Source organism: Sinocyclocheilus grahami, unplaced genomic scaffold (genome assembly GCF_001515645.1).
Source record: "Sinocyclocheilus grahami isolate Dianchi unplaced genomic scaffold, SAMN03320097.WGS_v1.1 scaffold44.1, whole genome shotgun sequence".
Taxonomy (NCBI): Eukaryota; Metazoa; Chordata; class Actinopteri; order Cypriniformes; family Cyprinidae; genus Sinocyclocheilus; species Sinocyclocheilus grahami.
In genome coordinates, this window is record NW_015505223.1 from 203140 (window position 1) to 216480 (window position 13341).

The 13341-nt window shown below is 36.0% G+C and overlaps 1 protein-coding gene across 8 annotated transcripts in view; it reads right to left on the bottom strand.

Moving 5' to 3' along the window:
* The window catches only part of LOC107582374 (nuclear transcription factor Y subunit alpha-like), a 22179-nt gene extending 9996 nt beyond the window's left edge, over positions 1-12183 (bottom strand). Inside the window, exons 1-8 of one of the 8 annotated variants that reach the window (XM_016268172.1) lie at positions 12164-12183; positions 7985-8119; positions 7711-7782; positions 6930-7076; positions 6554-6685; positions 6333-6438; positions 6043-6191; positions 5754-5930 (exon numbers count right to left, since the gene is read on the bottom strand). In XM_016268172.1, the coding sequence (XP_016123658.1) occupies positions 5754-5930; positions 6043-6191; positions 6333-6438; positions 6554-6685; positions 6930-7076; positions 7711-7782; positions 7985-8065 (864 nt within the window). In that variant the 5' untranslated portion in view covers positions 8066-8119; positions 12164-12183. Of the gene's footprint in view, positions 1-5753; positions 5931-6042; positions 6192-6332; positions 6439-6553; positions 6686-6929; positions 7077-7710; positions 7783-7984; positions 8120-8667; positions 8734-9777; positions 9919-10995; positions 11016-12163 lie in introns of those variants that run through there. The other 7 variants (XM_016268175.1, XM_016268176.1, XM_016268177.1 and 4 more) reach the window with 7 other exon arrangements.
* Between the last annotated feature and the right edge of the window lie 1158 nt (positions 12184-13341).

Genomic DNA, 13341 nt, shown 5'->3' on the forward strand with positions numbered 1-13341 from the left:
TTTAGTTGATCCTGATAAGCGCTCGTCGTCACATTTGTAAACACGACGGCTTTCTTCTTTCGAGAGGGGGTTTGGCACCACGGCCTCTTTGTTTCCAGGCGAACGTTAAAGAACGCGACATAACACGTCTCCCGGAAATCCTGTATAATTCAACCAATCCGATGACGACTTCGAAACTCCTGAAGTGTTTCCGCTTTTGCATGCATCAGACGTTTAGCCAACGGTCCGTGGGTCGTGATGTCTGCAAGGCTGAGACTAAAGTCAATGTTGCTTAGCCAGCTTGCTCTCCCTATTCATTTAAGCTAAATTTAAATGTGAAATAATGTCTAAAATGTAAAATCAAATCTAAATCATGATTTATGAATATTGTTGTCGTGTTCAATAATATATGATAGTGAAAGATTTTTAGCTTAGACAATATTAGCTTAGCCAGCTTAGTTTTTCACGTTCATGTTCAAGCTAATGTATTCATACATTTAAATGTAAAAATCATGCCTAAAATGTAAAATCAAATCTAAATCATGAATTTATGACTATTGTTGTCAAGTACGTTGGTAATGTGGAGGTACGTTAGTGAAAGTTTAGCTTAGCCAGTGTTAACGTAGCTAGTTTTGGCCTTCCATATTCATGTAGCTAATAGTATCCATACATTTAAATGTAAAAATCATGCCTAAAATGTAAAAATGAAATCTAATTCATGATTTATGACTCAGGTTCATTGGTGATGTTAATGAAAATTAGCTTAGCCAATATTAGCTTCACCAGCTTAATCTTTCCGTTCATTAAAAAGGTATTTGAATATAGTGTTTATACTGACTAAAATAGCTGCCTAGGGGCATTGTTCAAGCTGTATTTGTTTTAAAGCAGATTAGGGCAGGCGATGCTAATTTTCTGAATGTTCTGTTTCGACAGGTTAGTTTTGAGGATGTGATAGCAGAGCCGGTGTCGGTGCGCAGTGGGGATCGGGTGTGGATCTGGAGTCACGCTCTTTTCGAGGTGTCCAGGGCCTGGTTTTATCGTATCATCACTGCTCTGCTGGCTGTTCCAGTGTCCCTCCTCGCTGGGATTCTCTTCGCCGTCCTCAGCTTTGTTCACATCTGGTACGAGTAGATCCTTTGAATCGAATCCATGACCGTGGCATTTTTAGTAGTAGATAAATTGTATCAGATTTTTAAAAGAAATGCTAAGCTTTCACCTTTTTCTTTGTTTCAGGTTCTTTACGCCATTTGTGCAGGTTGTCTTGATTAACACCGGGTGGTTGCAAACTTTATGGAGCAGCGTTTTAGACATAATCATCCTACCCTTCTTCCAAAGCATAGCCAAGTGCTGCAGTGGGATTAGTGTCGTTCTCACACGGGAATGAGAAACATTTCTCTGGAATCTGCTGAATCAATTAAAATGGATATTCACATTGAACTTTTGGGCAAAAGTGTGGCCATCTGACTCCTGGTGCATGTCAAGGGGGACCATGCCCAAATGTCAAGCGTGATGAATGTTAACTCGCTGGCAAAAACTGAGAGGAAGCGGATATTTGGGAATGCATGATGTTTGCTTAGGTATGAATGTAATTTAAAGGGATAGTTCCACCAAAAATGACGATTCAACTCATGTTGTTCAAAACCCATGTTATTTTTTTTCTTCTGTGGAACACAAATGTGGACCACTTTTACAGTGCTTTATATACCACCTTTTATGTTCTAAGGAAGAAATAACGTCTTACAGGTTTGCAATGACGTGAGGGTGAGTAAATTATGTCAGAATTTTCAATTCTCAAAGAACTAGCCCTGTGTGTGTGTACAGACTTTATCAATGTTTTCTTTTTGTCAAATAATTTCTTAATTTCCCACTGAAGGTGCCATAAAATGTGTCTGCAGCTGGTTGGGGTCGAGCCATCCTGCCTTTTGGTAAATGATTATGGTAAAACATATTGCTATTAACATTCGTTGTGTGTTTTGATGACCTGTTTTGCATTGCATTGAGGACTCATTGTGTGTTCTTTGAAGTATTCTCGAAGCCCTTTCATTTGTAAAATAACCAGTTGTTCCCGACTATCCAATTAAATGTGTCACTCATCATATGCAAATATGAGGCCACCAAAAAAATAGTAACAACTGATTCAGTAATATACCGCCCTCTGCTGTAAACAATCAATCTGCCAGTCATTTTAATCTGATTATCTCTATTCTAGCGCACCGTTGAGATTCTATCTCCTTAATGCCATGTTCTTCCTAAAGTGATATTTTAAAGCATATGCAAAATCTCTCAAGGTCTTAAAGTGACAGTTCACCCAAAAATGCACTCTGTCATCATTTAAATCAGGGGTTCCCAAAGTAGGGGTCGGGACCCCCCAGGGGCTGCGAAACCATGAGGAGGGGTCGCAAGATGATTTCCAGAAATCAAATAATTTTCAAAGGATTAGAAATAGCATATTTTACCCATAAATAAAAAATTATAAGTTGAATTAAAAATAAAACTCCAACATGGACTTTTGTACTCCAGCATGTTGCCCACCCAGTGCCGATCCTAGACTTCTGGGGCCCTACGCAAAACTGTGTCGGAGGTGAGGCAGTGAAGTGGGGTATGAGTGGTTATGAACGAATGAATGAAACGCATTTGTCCGTGTTTCATTCCGTCTCGAATCGCACTCGCAGAAAGCGCTTGAGAAACAGTGTCTCTTCCTGCGGCTCGGTATGCTTTCAACTCGTTTTTTTAGTCTCGAACAAGACTGTACGACATTCACATTACATGATTTGACGTGATGAATGTTAACTCGCTGGCAAAAACTGAGAGGAAGCGGATATTTGGGAATGCATGATGTTTGCTTAGGTATGAATGTAATTTAAAGGGATAGTTCCACCAAAAATGACGATTCAACTCATGTTGTTCAAAACCCATGTTATTTTTTTTCTTCTGTGGAACACAAATGTGGACCACTTTTACAGTGCTTTATATACCACCTTTTATGTTCTAAGGAAGAAATAACGTCTTACAGGTTTGCAATGACGTGAGGGTGAGTAAATTATGTCAGAATTTTCAATTCTCAAAGAACTAGCCCTGTGTGTGTGTACAGACTTTATCAATGTTTTCTTTTTGTCAAATAATTTCTTAATTTCCCACTGAAGGTGCCATAAAATGTGTCTGCAGCTGGTTGGGGTCGAGCCATCCTGCCTTTTGGTAAATGATTATGGTAAAACATATTGCTATTAACATTCGTTGTGTGTTTTGATGACCTGTTTTGCATTGCATTGAGGACTCATTGTGTGTTCTTTGAAGTATTCTCGAAGCCCTTTCATTTGTAAAATAACCAGTTGTTCCCGACTATCCAATTAAATGTGTCACTCATCATATGCAAATATGAGGCCACCAAAAAAATAGTAACAACTGATTCAGTAATATACCGCCCTCTGCTGTAAACAATCAATCTGCCAGTCATTTTAATCTGATTATCTCTATTCTAGCGCACCGTTGAGATTCTATCTCCTTAATGCCATGTTCTTCCTAAAGTGATATTTTAAAGCATATGCAAAATCTCTCAAGGTCTTAAAGTGACAGTTCACCCAAAAATGCACTCTGTCATCATTTAAATCAGGGGTTCCCAAAGTAGGGGTCGGGACCCCCCAGGGGCTGCGAAACCATGAGGAGGGGTCGCAAGATGATTTCCAGAAATCAAATAATTTTCAAAGGATTAGAAATAGCATATTTTACCTATAAATAAAAAATTATAAGTTGAATTAAAAATAAAACTCCAACATGGACTTTTGTACTCCAGCATGTTGCCCACCCAGTGCCGATCCTAGACTTCTGGGGCCCTACGCAAAACTGTGTCGGAGGTGAGGCAGTGAAGTGGGGTATGAGTGGTTATGAACGAATGAATGAAACGCATTTGTCCGTGTTTCATTCCGTCTCGAATCGCGCATTTTTTTTAGTTTCGAGCAAGACTGTACGACATTCACATTACATGATTTGACCGATTATTACGTAGAAAGGGCGACAGCGCACCACATTACAAGAAATTATCATTCATGTTTTCATAACCTGCTGGCCAAATCCAAAAACGAAACTAAAATTAAATCATCTTTGAGAGCAAGGGGGCCCCCTGGTGTTTCGGGGGCCCTTTGCAGCTTGCGTATTTTGCATATAGGGAGGATCGGCTCTGTGCTCACCCAACTAATTAGGTAAGATTAATGTTGTTAAATGTAAGTAAAGACTAAATTATATTAAAATAATATTGTTGTTGTTAGACTGTTGTGTTCCTTTGTGTTGTCATATGCTATAAGTGCATGTGCGCCGTTGTGCAAAACGTTTGTAGCGTATACTTTAACCACCTTAGAGGAAAGTGGGGGTCCCGAGGTACTGGCACTGTTATTTTGGGGGTCATGGGGGTGAAAAGTTTGGGAACCCCTGATTTAAATGATTTTCAGAATTTTCATTTTTGGGAGAACTATCCCTTTAACTTAAATAAAACCACTCCACCAGAGCTCAGGGTACAGATGCATCATGGATCTATTAAATAATGGCAATCAAATGGGTGTGTCTGTAACTTAGCAAAGGGAAACACAAACATGGCTGGACTCAACCCGTGAGAATGTGTAGATCCTAAAAACGGTCTGATATACCAGTATGTTTCAATGGATATCTAAAACGTTGCATTTAACAAAAGTTAAAAAGCAGATTTTGCCACCATGTACAGAACATCAACCTTTATTTTCATATAAGGAAGCCATCAATAGAAAATACAAGGAGATAAGTGAATGTTTTCATTAAAGGGAGATGTTTGAGAGTGGGTGGATGTACAAATGGTCGGTGGACCAACTAAAAGCGCGAGTGCATAGAAAAGTGTAACATTTCACAGTCTGAAAACCTGTCAAATAAGGATATTTTTAATAAAGTAAATTTAACTATTTTTAATAAATTACAGAAAATGAATAATCAGAGCTGCTTTGCTGCTTTGTCATGACAAAAATAGTGATTAAACAGATGCAAGAAAGAAAAGATCAAACATAATTCCATATGCAAATAAATTCAAGACAGAATACAAACTGCAACTCAGTATGCAAATACTTTAATGATAAAAGTTTCAATTAAGTTCTTTATTCAAGCAAATCAGGCTAAATTAACTGCAGTAGTTTAATATTTTAATGGATTTAGAGCAAACCTTCCCAAGGAATATCAATAAAAGCTGCAGTATAATTATTGAATTGCATTAATATTCTTATATATAATGGGACAAATAATATTAATTATGATATTATATAGCCATTTCTATCCTTTAAAGAAATTTTAAGAATTTTTAGAAATGTGAGTTTTAAGATGAAGCCTGAACTAAAGGTTTAGCTTGTAAATAACAAAAAATAAAATATTATATATAAAGAAAATAAAAAGGATATGTGTGTGTGTGTGTGTGTATATATATATACTGTATATATATATATATATATATTCGCCAAATATTATTAATATATTTAATGAATTCAATTATTATTAATAGTTATTATTGAGGTAAACAAAATTAATAATCAGGACTGCTTTGCGGCTCTTAAAACTATATATATAATATACTATGCAAATATAGCACTTATTTATTTATTAATCCAAATATAAATGTAAATCTAAATCTAATTAGATATAGATATTAGATAGATTAGATATTAGATATAATCTAATCTAATATTTGCATATATATCACTGCATAGTCACTGCAGATAAAGCCATTAAAAGTCATTGTTATTGCCGTAAAAAAAAAGCACACATACTCTTCTCTCTTTGGGTATTTTGCCCTCAGCTTCTAGTTTGGCACGGGCTTGTCTTCTCTTGAGGATCCTGTGATACTGTTTAGCGTTGACGTACAGAGGTTCCTCTTCCAGCATCTCTGCTCCAGGAAGAGGAATGCGCTGCATGGTGGGAACCGACCCGCCAGCCCCTGGGACCATCTGATGCAATTATGAACACACACAATATGGTTAGGAAGTGTGATCTAAATAGATTAGCTGTATAGCACAAACTCACTTTTGGTAATAGATCAAAATGACCACAAGTGCTCACCATGACCATTCCTCCAGCATTGACCATGTTTCCTGCCATGGGAAGAGTGACCGTCACTGTGCCCTGACCCGTGTTGGTGGTGTTTGTGTTGGATCCAGCTGAGACTAACTGAGCTCCTGCTAAAGATGCAGCTGGAATAGTGATCATTCCTGGACGGACAATCACAAAATGCATCATTTACAAATGCTAATTATTTACATGTCATCAGTAGTGTAAACACATGTATATTTAACTGCTTAAAAGTGCATGATGTTTATGGCTTAATGTTTTCAGAGGAGTAGCAGTGTTACCCTGCTGTAGGATGGTCCCGTCCGCATTAACAGGCTGGTAAACGATGGTCTGTCCTTCAGCAGTTTGTGCTAACTGCTGACCCTGCAGAGTGATTTGCTGCTGACCCTAAGAAAACATTTATCATGAACTTTATTAATAATTTGTATTTAACTGCAAGCTTGCAAAGCTTATAGAGGCTTCTCCTTCATATTTGCACAAAAAGGTGATAAAATTAAGTTACCTGGTTCTGTCCTGCAGTGACGGCAGTCTGTGGCTGTTGAATGATGATTTGTTGGGTCTGTCCCTGCTGACCCTGTAGCTGTAAAGTCTGTCCACCGGGAAGCTGGATTTGACTGGGTTGTACCAGCTGAATCTGTGCCACATTTGGTAATTTCATTACAATTTCATACCCAATATTTTGATGGAACACTACGTTGCAGTGGTTCTCAAACTTTCTGACTGGTTCTTCAAATCAAAAAATGAATGAAGTCTTGATTGTTTTTGTTGTATTGTCTTATTTTAAATCATTTTTATTTTTTAAAACATCTTGGAAGTTTTCTGAAGCCCCCTGGTTGAAAACCACTGCAACAATTCAGTGTGAAATTAGCTACACCCACCTGCTGCAACCCCTGTGTACCAGATACTGGTACTTGCATGAAGGTTTGACCATGTCCTCCTGTCATGGCCTGCACCATTATGGGCTGCCCAGAAGAAGTGATGAGCTGACCCCCGCTGACTTGAACCATAAGAGGCTGCCCTTGAACCTTCAAAGAGGATGCATCGAAAATCTCATTAGTTTTGCAGCAACTTTAAAGATAAATTCCCTCTGAGGCTAACCTTATAAAGCCTAATAATGCACCTTATATAATTATCAGCATGATCAAAACACTGAAAAACCTGTCGTACACGATCTACAGAGCCTTGATCATAAAGCATTTAAATATCATCTTACTAACACATTTATTGGGAGATATAATGTGACAACTGATATTTATATGCATATTATGTAAGCATTACGATATACATTGAGACAATGCAAAACACAGATGCATGCAAGAAAATGCACTGTATGTGAACTTCCGAAATGCAAAAAATTGGTGGTGCAGCTGTTATGTACTTGTAGATTTTATAATGCATTTTGCAAAACAAAGCATGCTAAAAACTCATGCACGTGAGCGTTCTTTGGACACTAAAAGTTCTCGTAAAAAATCATAGTGAGTGAGTGATAAACTGCGACAGATGCAAAAAGCGCACAGGTCACAGATATCTGATATCTTAACATTGCATTCATCATTGTTACAATGCAATATTAGCAAACCGATCTCCATGTAATGCAAGCTGAGATGGCATGCATGGAGATTTGGAGACAGCAGAGGTGCTCAGAGAGCCAACCACTACCTGAAGGACCTGCTGGGCCGCAGTCTGGCCTACCTGAGGCTCAGTCTGCAACTGCACCGCAGTCACTGTGCCCTGGGCCAGAGATAAAGGACTCTCGAATGAGTAAAAACACACATAAAAACATTTCTCCTGTGGTTTTATACCACACCGAGATGCTTTATTACTAGATATATTAAAAATACTAGTCTATGCATTTTTTATGCATCTCTGATGCAAATTTAATAGGGTACTGCATTATCCGCTTCAGATACTGTCGGTAAAGGTCACAAACTACCTGTTGTTGGATCTGTCCGCTGCTGGCCTGCAACACAATCTGCTCTCCACTAGCTGTCGTGGTGGTGGTGTACTGCTCCATGTTTGCCGTGACTGCTGGGGGTTATGGGTAATGTGATCAGCACGGAACTGAAGTCTGAAAAATAGCAACAACAAGTCGTTGCGTAAATCTGAAATGTTATGCAACAGCACATGCATCTAATGCAAGAAGCTTAAAAGAGGATGCTTGACTTAATTACTGGTTTACAACAAACATCATTTTAGTACCAAGTCAGCTTCTTTAAATTTTATAAGACTTTTTTGTAAATTCTCTAATAGCATGTATTAAATTAATTCCCTGTATACATCATGTGTTGTGCTACCTTTGTTTTCTAATACAGCATCTAAAAATTTAGACTTATTTACTAAATTGTTTAGTAAATATTTACTGACTTATTTAGTACTAAAAAGTACCATTGTACATTATTTTAGACTTGTAGCACTATGGTTCTCTTTTTAGTACTATATAAATATAAATGGTTTTAATATGACAATTTTTAGTATCATGGTGTATCCAAGGAATACCAAAACTTTTTTTTGAAAGAGCGTATACTATAGAATCACTTTTGTGATTATTTTTTACTCCCTCTCCCTAAAAAAATATGAAACATGCATGCAAAAAAAAGAAGAAGAAGATTTAATAACCTTTTTGTTGTGTGATTATTAAAGTGTGACACTCTCAATATAATTCTGCTTTTTGTCCTGGATTATTGTTTTTGTTAGCTTAAAAAAAATAAAGAAATAAGGGGTGAAAAAAAAACAGTAAGAAATGAGACAGTGTTCTCAGTTAAAGAAAAACATTTATCGTTTAAAACTTTGATACATTTTCATTCTCAGCTGAGAAGCAAAGGAAAAATATGTTCCTAATCACTAATCAGATTTGATTCTGTACATGAAATATATGCAAATCTGAATTTATTTACACGATTGAAATATAAATGTTGTGCTGAATGACATTACAAGAAAGTAGGACGCATTAAGCTACATAATATCCCATTTCCAGGTGTAAGACCATATTTGTAGTTTTTTTAAGGACAAGAAGATAGCATAGAATCACATGTGTATTAGCTGCTGCAATGTTTGATTATACAGTGATGTAAATATAGGAAACAATAGGCAAAATTATTTCCTATTATTAAAAGCACAAGAAAAACACTGCGTTTGAATTTCAGTGCTAGTTTCTATTACTATCAGTTTCAAGCGTGGCGTCTTCGAATCTCAGACGTTTTTGTTGTGTTGTTTCTCACAAACGAAACTACTTTTTCCTTTAAACAGCACGTTTCAAATGACTACTTAATATTGCAGTACTTATTTGGTGTACATAACGCTATGGTGTCTTGCGTTTTCTCTGTCTAACATTGCTAGCGCTACATTAGCACATCGACCTCAGTGTTTTCATGTACGTTACGAGCGAGTTTTCAAATATATATTTGGTTTAAACCAAATATATATGAATAGTTTGTTTTATTAACTCATCTTTAGTTGATTAAAACCAAGACATCGACCTCTTAGGCACTGTGAAAGTCGACGAATATTTAACAAAGAGCGGCGCAAAACTGGGCCTAATAAATGAGGCGCCAGCTCGGCGTAACGGAAAAACAATAAAAATGAACCATTTATCGACACTGTTTATCATTTAATAACCACATAAGCGATAAACGCGCGCACGCCGTCCACACAGTGGACCTTGACATACACAAACAGCACTATTCCTGTTTATAATGCTTTTAGTCATTTGGTTGGTCGGTCACACACCAATCCCCAGCTAACCGACCGAGTCCCGTCCCCTCCCAGCAGCCGCGCTCACTCACCGTCTGCGCCGCCGCCCGATGCACCTCTGATTGGCTCCGATAGTGGCGCCTGAGCCCAATCACATGACGCGTCTCGCTCAGTAGCCAAAATGGCGCACTTGTAAAAAAAAACCCCGCGATGAACAGTAGCTCAAACGCCCCTCCTACAAGACAAAGGCCACGCCCCCTCTCAACCTCTGCATGTCTCTGACCAAAGCAAAATAGAAAGAGAGAAATAATATATTACATAAAAATAAACAGAGAAACATTTAAAATAAATGGTAACACTTTACAATAAGGTTCCGTTAGTTAATGTTAGTTACTGTATTAACTAATATGAACAAACAATGAACAATACATTTATTACAGTATTTATTAATCTTTGTTAATGTTAATGAAAATACAGCTCATGTTAATTCACAGTGCATTAACTAATGTTAACAAGCACAACTTTTGATTTTAATAATGCATTAGTAAATGTTGAAATTAAGTAAGATTAATAAATGCTGTAGAAGTAGTGTTCATGCTTAGTTCATGTTAACTAAAGTAAAGTGTTACCAAATAAATATATAAAATGTAAGAATAAAACCTGTAGGCATACATAAAAAAAAACAAAGAAAAATAAATAATTGCTGAGGTTAATGAATAAATGCAAAAAAAATAACAAAAGAATTCACTGAATTCAGGACGTTTTAATTTTTACTTTATTAGATGACTTATGTATAGGTTTGCATGATTTTTTTTACATTTCTAAATTGGATGAATGAACAATCCATTAAAACTGTATATAGCTTGTAGAATGGCAAGAAAACCCAGCTATTATACTTTTACAGCAGCAAACAAAATTATTCTATTACTGTACAGTTTGTTTTATTAACATTTTATTCAATAAAATAAAATATCATGAATAGGACAGTGTTCTCTAAGTTAAGTATTTTGTTCATGTGATATTCTTATTTTCTAAATTGAGAACAAAAAGGAAAATCTGTTTATAATCAGATTTATATAAATATAAATGGTTTTAATATGACAATTTTTAGTATCATGGTGTATCCAAGGAATACCAAAACTTTTTTTTGAAAGAGAGTATACTATAGAATCACTTTGGTGATTATTTTTACTCCCTCTCCCTAAAAAAATATGAAACATGCATGTAAAAAAAAGAAGAAGAAGATTTAATAACCTTTTTGTTGTGTGATTATTAAAGTGTGACACTCTCAATATAATTCTGCTTTTTGCCCTGGATTATAGTTTTTGTATGCTTAAAAAAAAATAAAGAAATAAGGGGTGAAAAAAAACAGTAAGAAATGAGACAGTGTTCTCAGTTAAAGAAAAACATTTATCGTTTAAAACTTTTGATACATTTTCATTCTCAGCTGAGAAGCAAAAGAAAAATCTGTTCCTAATCACTAATCAGATTTTATTCTGTACATGAAATATATGCAAATCTGAATTTATTTACACGATTGAAATATAAATGTTGTGCTGAATGACATTACAAGAAAGTAGGACGCATTAAGCTACATAATATCCCATTTCCAGGTGTAAGACCATATTTGTAGTTTTTTTAAGGACAAGAAGATAGCATAGAATCACATGTGTATTAGCTGCCTGCAATGTTTGATTATACAGTGATGTAAATATAGGAAACAATAGGCAAAATGATTTCCTATTATTAAAAGCACAAGAAAAACACTGCGTTTGAATTTCAGTGCTAGTTTCTATTACTATCAGTTTCAAGCGTGGCGTCTTTGAATCTCAGACGTTTTTGTTGTGTTGTTTCTCACAAACGAAACTACTTTTTCCTTTAAACAGCACGTTTCAAATGACTACTTAATATTGCAGTACTTATTTGGTGTACATAACGCTGTGGTGTCTTGCGTTTTCTCTGTCTAACATTGCTAGCGCTACATTAGCACATCGACCTCAGTGTTTTCATGTACGTTACGAGCGAGTTTTCAAATATATATTTGGTTTAAACCAAATATATATGAATAGTTTGTTTTATTAACTCATCTTTAGTTGATTAAAACCAAGACATCGACCTCTTAGGCACTGTGAAAGTCGACGAATATTTAACAAAGAGCGGCGCAAAACTGGGCCTAATAAATGAGGCGCCAGCTCGGCGTAACGGAAAAACAATAAAAATGAACCATTTATCGACACTGTTTATCATTTAATAACCACATAAGCGATAAACGCGCGCATGCCGTCCACACAGTGGACCTTGACATACACAAACAGCACTATTCCTGTTTATAATGCTTTTAGTCATTTGGTTGGTCGGTCACACACCAATCCCCAGCTAACCGACCGAGTCCCGTCCCCTCCCAGCAGCCGCGCTCACTCACCGTCTGCGCCGCCGCCCGATGCACCTCTGATTGGCTCCGATAGTGGCGCCTGAGCCCAATCACATGACGCGTCTCGCTCAGTAGCCAAAATGGCGCACTTGTAAAAAAAAACCCCGCGATGAACAGTAGCTCAAACGCCCCTCCTACAAGACAAAGGCCACGCCCCCTCTCAACCTCTGCATGTCTCTGACCAAAGCAAAATAGAAAGAGAGAAATAATATATTACATAAAAATAAACAGAGAAACATTTAAAATAAATGGTAACACTTTACAATAAGGTTCCGTTAGTTAATGTTAGTTACTGTATTAACTAATATGAACAAACAATGAACAATACATTTATTACAGTATTTATTAATCTTTGTTAATGTTAATGAAAATACAGCTCATGTTAATTCACAGTGCATTAACTAATGTTAACAAGCACAACTTTTGATTTTAATAATGCATTAGTAAATGTTGAAATTAAGTAAGATTAATAAATGCTGTAGAAGTAGTGTTCATGCTTAGTTCATGTTAACTAAAGTAAAGTGTTACCAAATAAATATATAAAATGTAAGAATAAAACCTGTAGGCATACATAAAAAAAAACAAAGAAAAATAAATAATTGCTGAGGTTAATGAATAAATGCAAAAAAAATAACAAAAGAATTCACTGAATTCAGGACGTTTTAATTTTTACTTTATTAGATGACTTATGTATAGGTTTGCATGATTTTTTTTACATTTCTAAATTGGATGAATGAACAATCCATTAAAACTGTATATAGCTTGTAGAATGGCAAGAAAACCCAGCTATTATACTTTTACAGCAGCAAACAAAATTATTCTATTACTGTACAGTTTGTTTTATTAACATTTTATTCAATAAAATAAAATATCATGAATAGGACAGTGTTCTCTAAGTTAAGTATTTTGTTCATGTGATATTCTTATTTTCTAAATTGAGAACAAAAAGGAAAATCTGTTTATAATCAGATTTTATTCTGCATTTTAAATATATGCTGCTCTCATTCTATTTACACATTTGAAAATACAAATGCTGTGGTTTGACATTAGCCAACTGCTGTTTATTGACCTTGTAGGTTTCTCAGTACAGTGCAAAATAAGGAACAGGGTTGTTTTTGCACCTGCTGTAATAAGAGACGCATTACCCCTCTGAAAGTCTTTATGAATTC